Here is a 12354-nt window from a genome sequence, read left to right as displayed (position 1 = left end):
CGAGGCTGCTGGCTGAAAACACTTCCACAAGTCCAACGACACAGACACACACACACACACGCACACGCACACACACACACACACACACACACACACACACACACACACACACACGTGTGGATATGAGCGCTTCACAGGGGACGATGGAACAACACACAGATGAACGTCGGTGGGCACTTAGATAAAAGCTGGGCGGTTGCGGAAGCATAATCCTCCCGTGTTAAAGAATCCAAAAAAATAGTTTAGAAAGTCATCAGCATTGTTCGCCGTTATCTGTTCATGTCGTTGGTTTGGAGTTCGCACTTCCAACTTTTGTGCAACAAAATTCACAATATCAACGTAAGCTTGTTGTCCAATCACCTCCCCGCTCAGAACCAGAACATCAGGAGTCAACTTAACGCCAAATATCCCGGCATCTTTTGGCAAGAGATTCCACATTTAATCACTCACGTCTCTCCCCCCCCCCCCCCCCCCCCCCCCTATGCGTGGCGGGCCGTGGTGTCACTTCCTGAGCGTGCCCCCGGCCTCACCGCCTCTGCAGTCCTGCAGCAGCTGGTCTATGTCCCGGGCCGCCGGCTCAGGGTCTGCGGGGTCGCGACCCCTCTCTGGCTCCGCCCCCTGGCTGATCCGAGACCGCGCCTCGGCGAGCACCTTGGCCACGGGGTCGCAGGAGGGGGGGTGGGCTCCCTGGTCCCGCGCCGGCTTCGCGGGGGACAGGTACTGGCCGTCGGGGGGGCCGTAGTGGCCGGAGGAGCAGGGGGGCGGGGCTGGCTTGCCCTCCGCCCCGTCCGCCGGGCTCTTGACGGTGGCGCAGGAGGGGGAGGAGGTGGAAGAGGAGGAGCAGCCCTTGGTGGGGCTCCCTGGGGCGGAGGAGGACTCCTGCAGGAGGGGGCTGAGGGCCCGCTTGGCCTTCAGGTAGGGCTTGACGTTGGCCACCAGGATGGTGTGGTCGCGCCGCTCCTTGCCGAAGGTGCAGAAGGTCTTCTTGCCGTTGGGGTTGACCGTCTCGTAGGAGTCGGCCTCGGGCGCCGCCTCCATCCCCGCTGGGACAAACACGTTAGTGCGGTAGTCGCCTCCCTCCGCCTGCGGACCCCCCGCTGGGAACTGGGGCATCCAGCAGCGGTCCGAGTGACCTAGCACCCGGCACTCCTCCGTACAATTCACACAGTCCTCGTCTGCTGGGAGAGAGGAGAGAGAGGAGAGAGAGGAGAGAGAGGAGAGAGAGGAGAGTGGGGAGAGAGAGACAATCACCCATTAGTGTTGGATTGACGAAAGTCAGTGCAATGTTAACACAATCATCCTACACAGCCTCAGTTGAGTGCTTTTAATTGTATATTTTCAGTTTTTGAAATTGCTGTGTTTATGAATAATATATATATGTATATACATATATATAAAAAACAAAAAACGGTAGGCTAAAAGGTTGTTGACACCTCCCTGTCAATGAAGCTTTTTGAATCCAAATTTAAATTTGCAAGACAGAAAGTGAGAAGGTTGCCAGAGGGAGAATGACAGAGAGAGAGAGAGAGAGAGAGAGAGAGAGAGGTAGAATGGGAAGGTGCCAAAGGGAGCATGACAGAGAGTATGAGAAGAGAGAGGCCGCTAGAGGAGGTGGTGCCAGGAGGTGAGGACATTTCCTCAGAGGGACTTGTGGGGGAGGTTTTATGCTGTTTAAAGAGATATAAAGAGATACAAAGATACATGAAGAGATACAAAGAGATACAAAGAAATATCAAGAGATACAAAGATACAAAGAGAAACAAAAAGATATAAAGAGACGTAATGTGATATGCTGTGCTATAAAGAGTTACAAAGTGATACAACGATATATAAAAAGATCAAAAGAGATACAGAGACTCAGAGATTGGAGTGGAGTGGAGCAGAGATCCCGTGAACGCAATATGAGGTGCACTCACACACACACACACACACACACACACACACACACACACACACACACACACACACACACACACACACACACACACACACACACACACACACACACAAAGGCACAGGTGGTGAACAGCTTTGGACACAGACGTGTGGCCCTAGGTATGTGTGTGCTTGTATGTGTGACTGTACCTCATGTTGCAATCTTGTGGGTGTGATTGTGTGAGTTTCGCATTTCTGATCAGGGCGACTATAGTAGCTTTATGAAATCATATGAGGAAGCTTTGAAGCTTTCCAAGAGACAAAGAGAGAGATAGACATAGAGAGAGAGATAGAGAGACATAGACAGAGAGAAAGGGGGAATAAGACGAAGAGAGAGACAATGAGAGAGACATAGACAAAGAGTGAAAGAGAGACAGAGAGAGACACAGACAGAGACAAAGTGAGAGAGAGAGAGCGAGAGAGAGAGAGAGAGAGATACACCCCCTCCTCTTTGTTTTTCATGTGTGCGCATATGTCTGTGTGTGTGTTGATTTTGTGTTAATCCGTGTTGATTTGTGTGTGTTTATTTGTGCATGTTTATGCGTTTGTGCCTGTGAGTGCATTCAAGCATACATGCACACATGTGTGTATGCTTTTCTTTGATCTCCTGCAGGGATGAGCTGATTACAGCGTGTGTGTGTACATCTGTGCGTGTGTCCGTGTGTGCCCGCGGGCATGTGTGCATGCCTGTGTGTGTGTGTGTGTATCTGTGTGTGTGCATGCGTATGTGTGTGCTTGTGTGTGTGCGTTTGTAAGTGTGTGTATAGATGCATGCATGCTCTAGTGTGTATGTATGTGTTTGTGTGTGTGTGTGGAACGGAGCATACAGGCGGTGGAGATCCGGAGCCAACAACATAATTCAGCGTTTGTGTTTCCCTGCAACGCTCCTCCTTCACATGCCAGGTGGGGCTCCGCCTGGAGACAGATGATGCCTCCTGCTTTATGGGCTCCACGTGGGGTTCTGCACTATACACACTGACGTACATCGACACCTTCAAACAACCTTCTAACCCACGCTGCCATGCACAGGCCTTCGGTTTATCAAGAACGCCTTCACGCACACAACTCACTCACTTATCTGGGTAATAGCTATTTTTCTACTTTATAGCTCGAGCACATTGGAGCTTGTTAGTTATATTAGTTAAGAGATATATTTGACCTTGTGCTCTGTGTCAATATAATATGCAGTTATTCACTTACATGCCGGGCGGTAAATGTTTAAGTTGTTTCAATATAGATACAATGTGTAAATATATATATTTGACCTTTTTCTATTTTATACATTTTTCTATAATGCTGGGTAAACGCCGCCTTCCGACTCTGATCAGCAAAGCCAGAATCTTGATGGTTCTAGCGATTATTTTTGCCTGATTATCGTGTGGTGTTTTTTTAACAACTAGGGCCTTACCGATTCGAAATCGCAATTAGTAAACATGTTACATTTTTACTATCCGATATCCTGTAGTGTGAGTGGAGCCCCGACAAAAGCAGAGGACGCAGGCAATTGATTGTCCCTTGGGAGAGCCATAGGCAATCAGGAGCCACGTGACTTAACGTAATACTAACCGTTCATCAGGCTATCATAACAGAAGCCATGGCACTAAAAGCAAAAGTGGGGTGGTCTTACTGAAATGGAGGAACAGCTTACACCACTGAACATTTTCAGAAAAAAAGTCATGATTTGTATCGTGAGAGGTTGGCGAGATTTGTGAAATGGTATCGGTTAGTGTGCAGTATGCTGTGTTGGCAAAATCGTTTCATTCCACAAACTGAACAACTAAAAAGTGTTAAATGTATCTTAATCTATCGTTAGGAGTGGGGACTCTCAAGATTGCTGAATTTGAAAAAAATCACACTAGAAAATAATCTACCCAGCAATACCTTTCCCATCTGGGATAAATAAGGCATATCTAAGCTTATTTGATATGGTATGTTGCATTCGTAAAATATACAGCATCTGGTATCGTATTAGTATAATATACCACATCTGGCTATATTAGAGTCTTATTAGAAGTCATTTTAGAATAGACCATTGCATTGCATTGAGGTTGTGTGTGTACCTTTACATCGTTGCTCAAATCTCTAGCCAAATGGATATCATTTGTATACTGTGATTACTAGGGGTATTTCCCTGTAGTTTTCCGCACTACACCCCAGCCCAGGACTCATTTGTCTACATTAATATTGCTTCATGGTGACAGGAGACGACGCAGATTGAAGCCGTCGTGCTGTCAGAAGCCATCCGCCTGCTTCCATCGCTCGGTTTGTAATGATCGACGGATGACACCTGACATCTCTATAGGCTAACACACACGCACATCCGCGCACACACACACCCACCCACACACTCAAACACACACGCCACGCCAACGGTGTCTTGAATCCTGCTTTTACATTACTGTTGAAACCAATTGAATAGACAAATTTAGGAAAGCTTGGAATGGGTGTTGTGGATCCCAATAACAGAGACACAGAGAGAACAAAAGAAAAGCAAAGAAGAGAACGAAGACAAAGAGAAGATAGACGAACGAAAGACGTGGAGTAAAATACATTGTTCTAGTTCCCCTTTAGCAGCATTGCCAACCAACAGGTCATTACACATACACACATACAAACTAAGATGAATCAAGTGAAGCTTTGACAACTTCCCAAAACATAATATGTACGTAGGTGCGCTACTCCTCATGTTACGAGCAGATACCTTGCCCGTCATATATCTTATATGAGAAGCATGAGAATGATAACAATACAGAGTTACATTTCTACTTGCAGTCAAAGTGCTTCAATGTCAAGATATCTCTGCAACCACAAAATAATCCAAATTCCTTCTTCCAAGAAGAACCAGGAGGAATGCGTAACATTTTGAACCCACGTATATTCTACAGACGCTGGTGTGATTGTGTGTATTTTTGGCTGTTCCGCATAGAAAGTTAAAATAATTCCTACACAATAAGAAATAGCGAACCATAAGTTACCATACTCTATAGGTAGTCTTTCACAGACTGTTTCCACACACTTTGAATAGCCGGCACGCACACGTGGTACATCTGTGTGTGAGCGGTCAGAGTCTGTGTGTGTGTATTGTGAGTGTTACATCAGGGAGGAGAGAGGAGGGGGATATGTTGTTGTGATGGGGTTGACCCAGAGGAGGAGGAGGAGGTGAGGATATGGGGCTCTTGTTTGAGTGTGTTTAGTGGGGGAGTTGTGTGCATAGCCCCCCCCCCCCCCCCCCCCCCCCCAAGCCTGCAGGAGGAGCTTAACACTCAACACATAATGAATGACACTGAAGAGCCACTGGGGACATTCCCAAGTTGGGGAGGAGGAGGAGGAGGACATGGAGAAGAAGGTGGTCAGCTAGGGGGGACACACCCATACCAGCCCCCACCCAAAACCACAACACACTTGAGTAGATAGAAGAGAGCAGGAACTATCTGGAGAGAGAGAGAGAGAGAGAGAGAGAGAGAGAGAGAGAGAGAGAGAGAGAGAGAGAGAGAGAGAGAGAGAGAGAGAGAGATTGAGAAGGAGCGGTTGGGCGAGAGAGAGGTCAAGATTGAGGAGGGGTGAGGAGGGGTACTGAGAGAAGTGGAGATACAGAGAGGTGTAGATAGAGTGAGGGATAGATGGAAAGTGTGCGGTAGAGATAGAGTGAGATATGATTCAATCCAACTGATACGACTAGGGTAACAATATGTGTCTGCTGTTTGCTCAAGTTGAGTTTTGTGTAAAACTAATAAATAAGCAGCATATGTGTGTGTGTGTGTGTGTGTGTGTGTGTGTCTGTGTGTGTGAGGGTCTGTGTGTATGTGCGTGAAAATAAAACGTAAACACGTACACAAAGTATCCAGGACACTGAATTACACCGATCAATCAGCAAGTCGATAACTATAGATCCTGCCAAAATGTCACTGTTATCACACACAAACACGCACACACTGACTTGCAAAAACACTCACAGACTGACTGGAACAGACAAACACTTAGATACACCAACACAGAAATGAACACACACACACACACACATACACACACACACACACACACACACACACACACACACACACACACACACACACACACACACACACACACACACACACACACACACACACACACACACACACTCAGACACTGATAAGCATAAACACACACAAACACATGCCCCGATTTGCATGTCAGACATAAACAATGAGGTGGGTCCTGATGCCCACCATGTTGGTGAGGTGATGGCTCCATTCACAGGATGCATATTAAAACATTAATAATCCACAAAGGCAGGAAATCTCACATAGATTATTCATGTTTAACCTTGGGCTGCTTTCCTCCTCTTGTCCTACCTCTCTTCTCTCCTGCTCTTCTCCTCCACAGCAAACTCTATGAATATAACTCTCTAACATTACACTCTCTTAGCCTCTCTCTCACGTTCTTCCTCATCCTCTCTTAAGCACTCATTCAATTTGATTTGAATGGCTGTCTCTCTGTACCAAAAATGTCAAATTCTATATCTTTCTCTAATGCTCCATCAATTCAATTCAAAGGAGTGGCGATGAAAACATGCATCTATGTTTCCAATTCACAAAAGTAAACCATTTGACATTTTTTAAATTAAAAACCTGTCTCCTAGTCAGCAGGGGTGTCACCTAGCTAGCAGGGGTGTGTCCCAGCCAGCAGGGGTGTCTCCTACCTAAAAAGGGTGTCTCCTAGCCAGCAGGGTTGTCTCCTAGCCAGCAGGGGTGTATCCTAGCCAGCAGGGTTGTCTCTTACACAGCGATATGTTCTGATGCAGGTTTTTGTTGAACCCGTTCATCCATAACGCAGGCACTAGACCAATATACTGAAACCCAAGTATTGATCGCTGGAATCGACAGCGTGATACTAGCTAATGTGATGTGTCTATTGTACACGGTCTCATTCAGAGTCTGTAATCCAATCAGACACACTGCTCTGTATTGGTCACACAATGCAAAGACACACATTAATCATTCACACCACACAGGAAATGTCACTTTAGCTGAAATTATGTGTTACAGCTGAAACTGTAGATATGTTACTTTGACAGATTGTTGGTGCTTCTATACACATAGCCCATGTGCGTGTATTTGCATAAAGAACATCTCCTATGTTAACAACAAAATCAACATTTTAGTGGGGACTTTTAGTCACCGGCTTTCGACTCCAAGCATAAAGGTTCTGGGTTTGAGCCCCGATGTCCACAGTAATTGTAAACATCCTTGAGAAAGAAGCTCAATATTTACCACTAACTGCTCACTAATGATTTGTGTCTGGATTCACTGAATGTGGCTTTGAAAAAAAGCGTATGATAAATGACAAAAAAAAAGAAAAATTTAATGGTAAAATGAATGCGATCAGAAACACAAAAGCTGCATGATAGCTTCCTAACTTTAGTCATAGCCTCAGGAGCGGATGTCTTTAAAACGACGTCAACCTACTTTTCCTCCTTAAGGATATCAGTTATAAGATCATGAGGAGTGACTTGAGACATGTAGCCTGTGATTCGTTGTGATCTGCTAGACGGCTAAACTCAGACTAAGAATCGCATCTCTAAACAGGAGCAACACAAGCTAATAAACAAAGTGACAGCCTTTCATCCCCAGAATGTTTAGACATGAAGAGAGTTGCTGAGGAGGGAACTGTACTGTTGAGTTTACTCTGCAAAAGCCATAATAGATGGCGTATATATATATATATACACACACACCAAAGCAATAAGCTCCTTAATGCTCTTCACTTCCTTGGAAAGAATCGTCTGTTAAAAGACTCAGTAGTATAGTAAAGTAAAGTATTAAAGAAAATGGGAATTTATGGGTATTTCTCATTTGTTTCCAAGACTCCCTCGGCCACATGAACATAATTACCACTGAGTGAACCGTTCGTGTGGATGCTAGTGTTGTATAGTGCTGTTGTTTACTTTGTTTTCTCTTGAAACTGGCGAGGCGTTTCCTCATGCATTGAGTAAAGAGGTGCAGGGTTGGCTTCATGTCTAGAGTGGCCGGGTCTGCAGGGGGAGAGGTCAGATAAAGTGTGCTTTGCATAAGGAAGTGCTGCTGATGTTTGCACACTTGGCCTCGTCCCTGATGGAAACAGGATATCTGTTAGACGAGGTGATGGATAAAATCTTTAATTACCTCGGAGCTGCGGTGTATGGCTGCGTGTTTTCTCTGAAGAGACGAGAGAGAGGCGTCTGTGTGATGGACCGGGTCATAACGCTACAATTCACCGCTCTATTGCAATACTACACGCATATACTGCAATGCTAGGCTCACATATTGCAATACTAGGAAGATTTATCGCAATAGTACTATGATGTATATCAATACTATGCTTGTGTATCATAATACTACATTGCACTATTGCAAAACTATCCAGATGTTTTGCAATACTACTTTTATTTATTCCAATACTAAACTTCTGCCAATACCTGCTTTAGTGTTTGTTCCACGGTCTTTTGGAATCTACTGGAATCTAAAAAATTAATTATCTTGTTTGAATACATTAGTGGTGTCTTGTGTTTTCAAACCTCTGACAGAAGAAGAAAGAACTTCAGCTTAACTGTGGTACCCGGTGTGACGAAAGGTTTTATTTTGAAGGGACATGAATCTGAAAAGCTCACTATAAATGCTGCGCCAAGACAATTACAGACAACTTCCGGATCCAACTAATGAAGCTAAAGCAAAATAGATTTCTGCAAAAAATACAAATGGTTTCCATCTTTCTGACCCTGTGTCCGACTTCCTTCCTCTGAAAACAATTGGTAGAGTGTGTGTGTGTGTTTCAGTATGCGAGAGCTCATCCATAATATTCTGAGATTTCCGTGTTCAGACTTGACTAATGATTTGTTCTACTCCAGCGTTACAAACGCAATGCTAAGAGGGAAGCTTTAAGTTGTGAATATTACAACTTTTATTTTTTATAAACATACTGGCTCACTTTGCGTCCATCTATTTTCACATAGGTTTGCATATAATTATGTCAAGAAAAAGCACAAACATGGACCCCTTCCCCCCCACCCCCCTAATAACCTGAGAGAAAAGTGAGTTAAAAGGAATCCTGAGAGCAGCCTATCTATAAGGCCACAGCATTATAACCTCATAAAGAGAGATAGAGAGACATACAAAAATAGATCAGACTGTCCTTACCTACTGTCTACCTACAGAATCATGGGTGAAAGAAGGCGCTGTTGAGCTCAACACTATTGTCCCACCCAGGCTGGCCAGTACCAGCAGACTCTTCACCTTTAGCTCTGGGGCCCTGCAAGATTGTGCGCTGAGCCCTCTGCTGTACTCTTTATACGCAACACAACTGTGGGGCCCAACACAGCTCCAGCACCAGAATAAAGTCCTCTCTGGTGGAGGTGGTTCGGGCCAATTACCTTTGTGTGAATGCCGGCTAAAGCAAGGAGTGGATTGGGGACTCTGCCGGGAAACGAAGGCGGCCCGACACCACACTTGAAATCAGAGGGGGCCCAGTGGAGAGGGCTAGGTAGGGTTAAGAACCTCAGTGTGCATATTAACTACAACGTTAAATGGGCTATACGTATTGACATTGCGACGGCAAAGGCGAGGCTGCGTCTGAAATCATCCCAGATAGCTGAAGAAATCAAAGGTTTCACAGAAAGCCCTGCTGTCCTGACGGGGAGCTGGACCGCCTGTCACAGACTCAGTTCCTCTCAGGACAGGACGGCCCGGCAGAGGATTTTTCAATCGGCTGAGCGCACTATGGTTATACAGCGTGTGAGTGTGTCTATGTCTGTATGTATGTGTCTGTGTGTTGGAAATTAATATGGGTTTGTGTTTGTGTTGGATAGGAGTGTGTGTTGGACAGCAATGTTAGTGTGTGTGTGTGTGTGTGTGTGTGTGTATGTGTGTGTGTTTGTGTTGGACAGGAGTGTTGGTGTGTATATATGTGTGTATGTGTGTATGTTTGTGTTGGAAAGGGGTGTGTGTGTGTTGGCGCGGAGGAATGGCATCTGATGATTCTCATTCAGCAGCTGTGACAGACCATCGCTGCACCTGTTCACCTGCTGGGACCGCAGTGTGTGTGTGTGCATGTCAGGTGGAAGGGATTAATCCCCACCTAACCCCAGCTGATCCAGACCCCCCAGAGTCCCCAGCCAATCAGGACGACCCAATATTTGGTCTGCTCGCTCCAGAGAGTAACATGTTGTCAGGTGACACGAGTGGAACGCCTGCCCAACACACACTAGGAGTGATGCTATGAACACACACACACACGCACACACACCCACGCATACACACACGCATGCATGCACACGCACACACACACACACACTCACACACACACACACACACACACACACACACACACACTCTCTCACCCGTCCAACACAGTGTATTAGATAAATGTAAGATATTGATGTGTAAAACAGGGCAGCAGCCCTGGTTTTAGTTCCTGAGCCAGGAGTCAGGATAGCGTTGTGTAGTTAAAGAAGTTAAGCTCGCTGCTGATTTACCGTTACACTTTTTATTGCTGAATATTACTGTTAATCCTCCACAGAATACTTGTTTGTTCGCTTTGAGTCTAATTTTATTTCCCATCCCCTGGTCGCCATGTTGACACGGCTGCAGCTATTTCCGTCTCGAACTCCCAACATGGAACCCTGCGCTTCCTTATTAGTTCTTTACTGAGACTTCGTAAGTTTGGGATGAGACCGCAGATAGTCTGGCCCCTGGGGACCGTCCCTACAAACTAATTCTCAGCAGTCGAAACACGATACAGTCGACTGTTCTGCAAACAATATCAAAGCATAACTAAATACACGATAAATAAAGTTTACGGTTTTAAATTGATTAGTTTATGTTCATTTTCTACTGATTTGTTTCAACGCCAAGTCATTGATTTTCATTAAGGCAATAAGGCAAAGGCAATAAGGCAAAGGCAAAATACACTGTTTTTCACATTGTTTTTCACAACTGTTTTTCACATCTAAGTCACATTTTATAATCTCACTCATTGTCGTAATCATGGCAACCCGAGCAGTCTTCGGAACTTGTATATCGAAAGAATGAAACAACAACGGTCGTGCATTTTTGTGTTATTTGCAGCGGTTGAAACAAGAAGATAATCTTTCCCAATTTATCTCAAAGAAAAATGCCAGATGATGGGCGCTTTTATCACACACGTGTGTGAGTGCATACTATGGCATGTATGTTTTTAAAAATTGTTTTCCCGCTGGTTCCATCCCACTTGTGTGTGTGTGGGGGGATGTGTGCTTGAGAGGCGTGTAAGTGTGTGTGTGCGTGTTGGCGTCTGTGTGCATATGTAAATGTTTGTGGTGGTTTTTGTATGTGTGTGTGTGTGTGTGTGTGTGCATGCCAGCATGCGTATGTGTAAGTGTGTTTTTGCGTGCCTGCCTGTATGCGTTTGTGCGTGTGTTTTTGGGTGCCTGCCTTTGTATGTGTGTGTGTTTGTGAATAGTGAGCCTGTGTGTGGTCGTATATCATTCATACGGGAGCCCGGGCAGTGCCGGCCGCTATTCATTTCATCTATCAGAGGCTTCAGCTCGCCGTAAATAGCGTGTTCAACCTTGAGGCCGACCTCAGCGCTGACACGTGAGCACAGCGGAAGATGATCTCCCTATTTCTCTGTTATCTGACAACAATCGGAGGGCCGCTGACAAACAAAACAGGGGAAAACAGAACGTGCCGGATGGAGGATGCCGCAGAGGGATGTTTATCTGCCGGGACGAGCGGCGCTGTGATATTCAGAGAACCTCCAACTGCAACGTCTCCACGTTTATCGACATCATTGTTTCCTAATCTACGGGTCGGGACCCAAAAATGCACTGTGATCAGGTTGGAAGTACGGGTCGCCGCTCGACAAAGCACACGCCACTCCGGTGATTCTGAGCGACACCCTTTTGAAACGGTGATCCTTTGTTCCCGAGATGAACCGTAGGAGAAGCCCTGTGTTAAAGTGCTTCTCCTTTAGCAGTGAAGTCGCCGCAGATAAGAACGGCCTTGCTTTGGCTCAGCCCTCAGCGCTACTTAGCAAGATCCCAGCAGATAGCGCAAGGTGAGACATAAAAGACGAATTCAGCCACAAGAAAATACTGCGGTCGCCGTTCATCAAATCACACAAGCTTTGATAGTTCTTCAGTACATATCCTCTCTCTCTTTCTCCTCTCTGTTCTCTCATACTAGGTTTTAGAAGACACCTTGTATGAACTCTCAACCATTCCGCTGTCTTTTTGATGTGGTTTAGGGTGCATTGGTAGCAGAAAACAGAGAGGAACAGAGAGAGATGGAAGGAAAAAGAGAGCCAGAGAGAGGTTCGGAGAAAGGGAGAGGGAGAGAGAGAGAGAGAGAGAGAGAGAGAGAGAGAGAGAGAAAGAGAAACTGAGATAAAGAGATCCAGAGAGAGTGAAAATTGGAGGGACATATA

At 45.6% G+C, this 12354-nt stretch overlaps 1 protein-coding gene across 1 annotated transcript in view; it reads right to left on the bottom strand.

The window, feature by feature from the left end:
- Nucleotides 1–501: 501 nt before the first annotated feature.
- Nucleotides 502–12354, bottom strand: part of pcdh17 (protocadherin 17) — a gene marked incomplete at its 3' end in the record, with an annotated part of 62964 nt that continues 51111 nt past the window's right edge. Inside the window, exon 5 of the mRNA XM_079737052.1 lies at nucleotides 502–1175. Within this exon, the coding sequence (XP_079593178.1) occupies nucleotides 502–1175 (674 nt within the window). The remainder of the gene's footprint in view (nucleotides 1176–12354) is intronic.

The sequence above is a fragment of the Pollachius pollachius genome (assembly GCF_949987615.1).
Source record: "Pollachius pollachius genome assembly, chromosome: 5".
NCBI classification, from domain to species: domain Eukaryota; kingdom Metazoa; phylum Chordata; class Actinopteri; order Gadiformes; family Gadidae; genus Pollachius; species Pollachius pollachius.
The sequence above is the reverse complement of the archived record's forward strand: the minus strand, read 5'-3'. Positions and strand labels throughout refer to the sequence as shown.